The sequence below is a fragment of the Cynara cardunculus genome, unplaced genomic scaffold (assembly GCF_001531365.2).
Source record: "Cynara cardunculus var. scolymus isolate 2C unplaced genomic scaffold, CcrdV1 Un_Scaffold_11000, whole genome shotgun sequence".
Taxonomy (NCBI): Eukaryota; Viridiplantae; Streptophyta; class Magnoliopsida; order Asterales; family Asteraceae; genus Cynara; species Cynara cardunculus.
In genome coordinates, this window is record NW_020206323.1 from 1 (window position 1) to 3,711 (window position 3,711).

At 33.7% G+C, this 3,711-nt stretch overlaps 1 protein-coding gene across 1 annotated transcript; it reads left to right on the forward strand.

Annotated features, from left to right (window-relative positions):
- Nucleotides 1-2,737: 2,737 nt before the first annotated feature.
- On the forward strand, nucleotides 2,738-3,682 carry LOC112505439 (the record flags this gene model as incomplete). Its single annotated transcript, XM_025109348.1, has 1 exon — nucleotides 2,738-3,682. A coding segment is annotated over exon 1 (945 nt), but the record flags the coding sequence as incomplete, so codon positions are not given.
- Between the last annotated feature and the right edge of the window lie 29 nt (nucleotides 3,683-3,711).

The following is a 3,711-nucleotide window of genomic DNA, read 5'->3' on the forward strand; positions in this document are numbered from 1 at the left end:
GAAATCGAATGGTGACGATATAGAAGCCATGATGGATCCCACTGAGATTGAAATCTTTCGATTATCGAATAGGGTTTGGGGTAAAGAAGATGATGATCATGAGGAGACTGAAGATCATGGTGGAGATGAAGATGCCGCCATGATCGCYGGCGGCGTCGTCACCCCACGGAGGAAAGAGGAGATTGATCTTTTGAGCGATCTTCTTGACTTCTACAAGGAAAATGGAGGATACCCATATGATGATTCAGGAGATCTGCTTGAATTCTATAAGAAATGAATTGAAGAAGACGATAGGTATTGAAATCGATGACGGTTGCGGTTAAAGATTCGAAAGAACGAAGACGAATCTTGGGCTTTTTTTCGATTTTAGGTTTTTGGGCATTCGATTTTTTGATTTTAGGGTTTATGAAGTTCCATGCATGAACATGGGGTTTAGAATGATGCAATAGAATGATTTGGATGTAAGAAGTTTGACTTTTTTTTGGAAATTAGAGGGTTGACTTTTGTGAAATGTTGTTTGATGTTCATATTTGTGTTTTTGATGTTGATCCTATTAAATTGTGACTGAATATGAATATTTGATTCAATGAATATCTCGATTGTTTAATGAATATGTTTAAAGGGTTTTTTGTTTATCTTCTAACAGTTCAATTAAGAGGCAGTTTTTGAATCGTTAAGAGGTGAATTTTGTTTGATAAAAAAAAGTTTGTTTCTTAATGGTTTTGCATCTCGAGTCTCCCTTAACCATTAAGCGCCCTAACTTCTTTGTAAACAATTACCAAACATAATATTTCATTTTGTACTATATCATGAGAGTCTTTTAATCATTCTGACCATTTAAATTAATGAATCAATATTTTCGTAATAAAAATTGTAGATCATAATAAATAAACTATGATAATTTTTCATAAATATTCAAATTATAATAAATAAACTTTATGTCATTTCTATAATATCTAAATTAATTGGTTTATTTGGTTTGTACTAATAATTGAGTTTGTAAAAGATCTTTCATCTTATCTGATAATTGTTTTGTAAAACATTGTCAAAAAAATAACGAGTAATTCCGCAATTCGACGCAGTAAATATCTACAGTAAAAAGTAAACAAGACGCGTCTATCGGCCAACATTTGGGCAGTAAAAAGTTGGTTATCGGTAACTCCAATCGATCCTAACCCGCTTCCAAAGACACCTATGTGAAAGTATATTTTTTGGCTCACTCAACGACTGAGATTAGTAAAAATCTGAAATCAAATCCAAGACCTGTTATTGTCCACCATTCAACTAATTAAAATAGAAATAGTATTCTTTTCTATATGAATATTGAGATATTCACACTTTTTATTACATCGTTTGTCTGAAAGTAAATACCTATAATAACAAAGATATATACAGTTTTAGGAATACGTAATTAGGATTGGGTTTACATGAGACCAGACTGTTTTTCTAAGATACATGAGATAACATTTTTACACTTGAAACTTCACAACCAAATATTGTGAAGGTAAAAAGAAGCCGAACTTTCACAGCAAAAACACTGTGAATGTTACATTCACAGTGTTCTATTGTGAAGTTTCAAGTGTAAAAATGTTGTCTCACGTATCTCACGAAAACAGTCTTGTCTCTCATAATCCCAAGTCTACGTAATTATTACACTTTTTAAATGAGAAAGTAGACATTTAATTTTAAAATTAACACTTATTTGCGACAAACTGAAACTGTATTCAAACAGATGACCCCAAAAAATCAAATCTTATTCCCAGTTAATTAAGCTAACCCCTAAGATTATTTCATGTTGGATTAACGATATAATGTTTTTTTTAAGTATAATATTTATATACGACAAATGCAACAAATAAACTCGCACACCCTCCTCAGCTTTGATGAGGTTTGAACCTCTGACCTCCTAGGAAGACAAAGTCTACGATACCGCTAGGACAAAGGCTCTTTGATTTAAGGATATAACGTTTGTCCCAATATTTTTTATATTTTTATTATTATCTTTTATATACTATATATTAATTTATTTTGTTACATATTCTTATATTATTACGTAATTTAAGTGATTTAATTTCTTAAACGCATACACAATTTCGTTGATATTATGCATTAAACTATATATAAAATTAAACCAAAAAAAGGACTTTGTTCCATTGATATGTGAGTCTTTGGTTTCCTAGGAGGTTAGGAGTTCAAACTTCATCAAATATAAGAATAATGTGTGAGTTTATTTGTTCTATTTGTCGTATATAAATATTATATACTTCAAAAAAAATAAAAAATATATTTTATTTAAAATTTTTAACACCTTTTTTTAAACAATGACCGTAATTTTATTAACGGCTAATAAAGTAAATTAATGGAATTTTATTAACCAATATGACCATCCATTGAATAAAAATCATTTTGTGACAACAGAGGTTCAAATGCAGTGATTCTGAGCTACCTGTAAAACAGATGGTTGTACTGAGATTAATCATTGAATCGAATAATGGAATGGATATCGAGGTTAATAAAAATAATAATATAATTTACTCCCTTTGTTTTTAATTTAAATTATTTGAATATGGAGCATTACTACAAGTAGTACCACATACATATCGTCATTGTTCATGATCTTGAAACTACGTGATCACTTTCTTGTTTCTCTCTCTAGATTTCTGAAAAACCCATCTCAAAATCCACCATTTTCTACTTGAAAAACAACAAGAAATTAAAAACCCATCAAGATTCCGCCATGGATGATTCTTCAAAACCACAGCATACAAACCCTAGTTCTAGCAACCCACCTGGTTTCGCTATTGGTTCCACCGCATCATCCTCTCCTCCTTCCACCGGAAACAACCCACCACCACCACAACCACCGCCTCCACCACCGTCATCGCCACAAGGTGTTGCCACCGCCACCACATCAAGCAGCAAAAGAAAGAAACCCTCCACTGATGATCAAGGCGAACATGAGGAATTTCAAGATGATATTGACGCCGGTGGTATTACACGAACGAAATGCCATCAAACCAACAAATCAACCGCCGGAGATGACGTTGCCGCCGCAGCAGCCATGAACACCGCCAGCGGCGGCAGCCCAAGGAGGAGGAGAGAAGAGATTGCTCTTTTGAATGACATTCTTGACTACTGCAAGAAAAAAGGGAGATGCCCAGCTGACCATTTCAAACATTTGCATAAATTCTATAAGAATTGGGTTGAAAGACGAACTAGGGTTTACATGAATGAAATCGTTTTGAATAATAAGATGGAAGATTTGCATGTAAGATTCGTGCAGAATCTTGGGAGGACATGGGATGGTGAAGAAATAGAAGAGTGGATGGATCCCATTGATGTTGAAATCTATGAGTTATCGTATAGTATTTGGGGGGAAGAAGACGATGATATCGGATTCCATGACGATGGTGGTATGAACGATTCGAAAGATGAAGAACAAACTGGTGATCCGAAAGATTCGAAAGATGAAAAGACCAAACATGATTTGGAAGATTCATCTGAACAAGAAACTGATGATGATAATGGTACCAAAGATTCAACTGAACAAGAAACTGATGATGATAATGGTACAAAAGATTCGACTGATGATGGTCATGATGAAACCGAAGATTCGAAAGCTTTGAAAGCTTCAACTGAGCAAGAAACCGATGATGATCAAGAAACCGAAGATTCGAAAACTGCAACTGATCAACAAGAAACCGATGATGA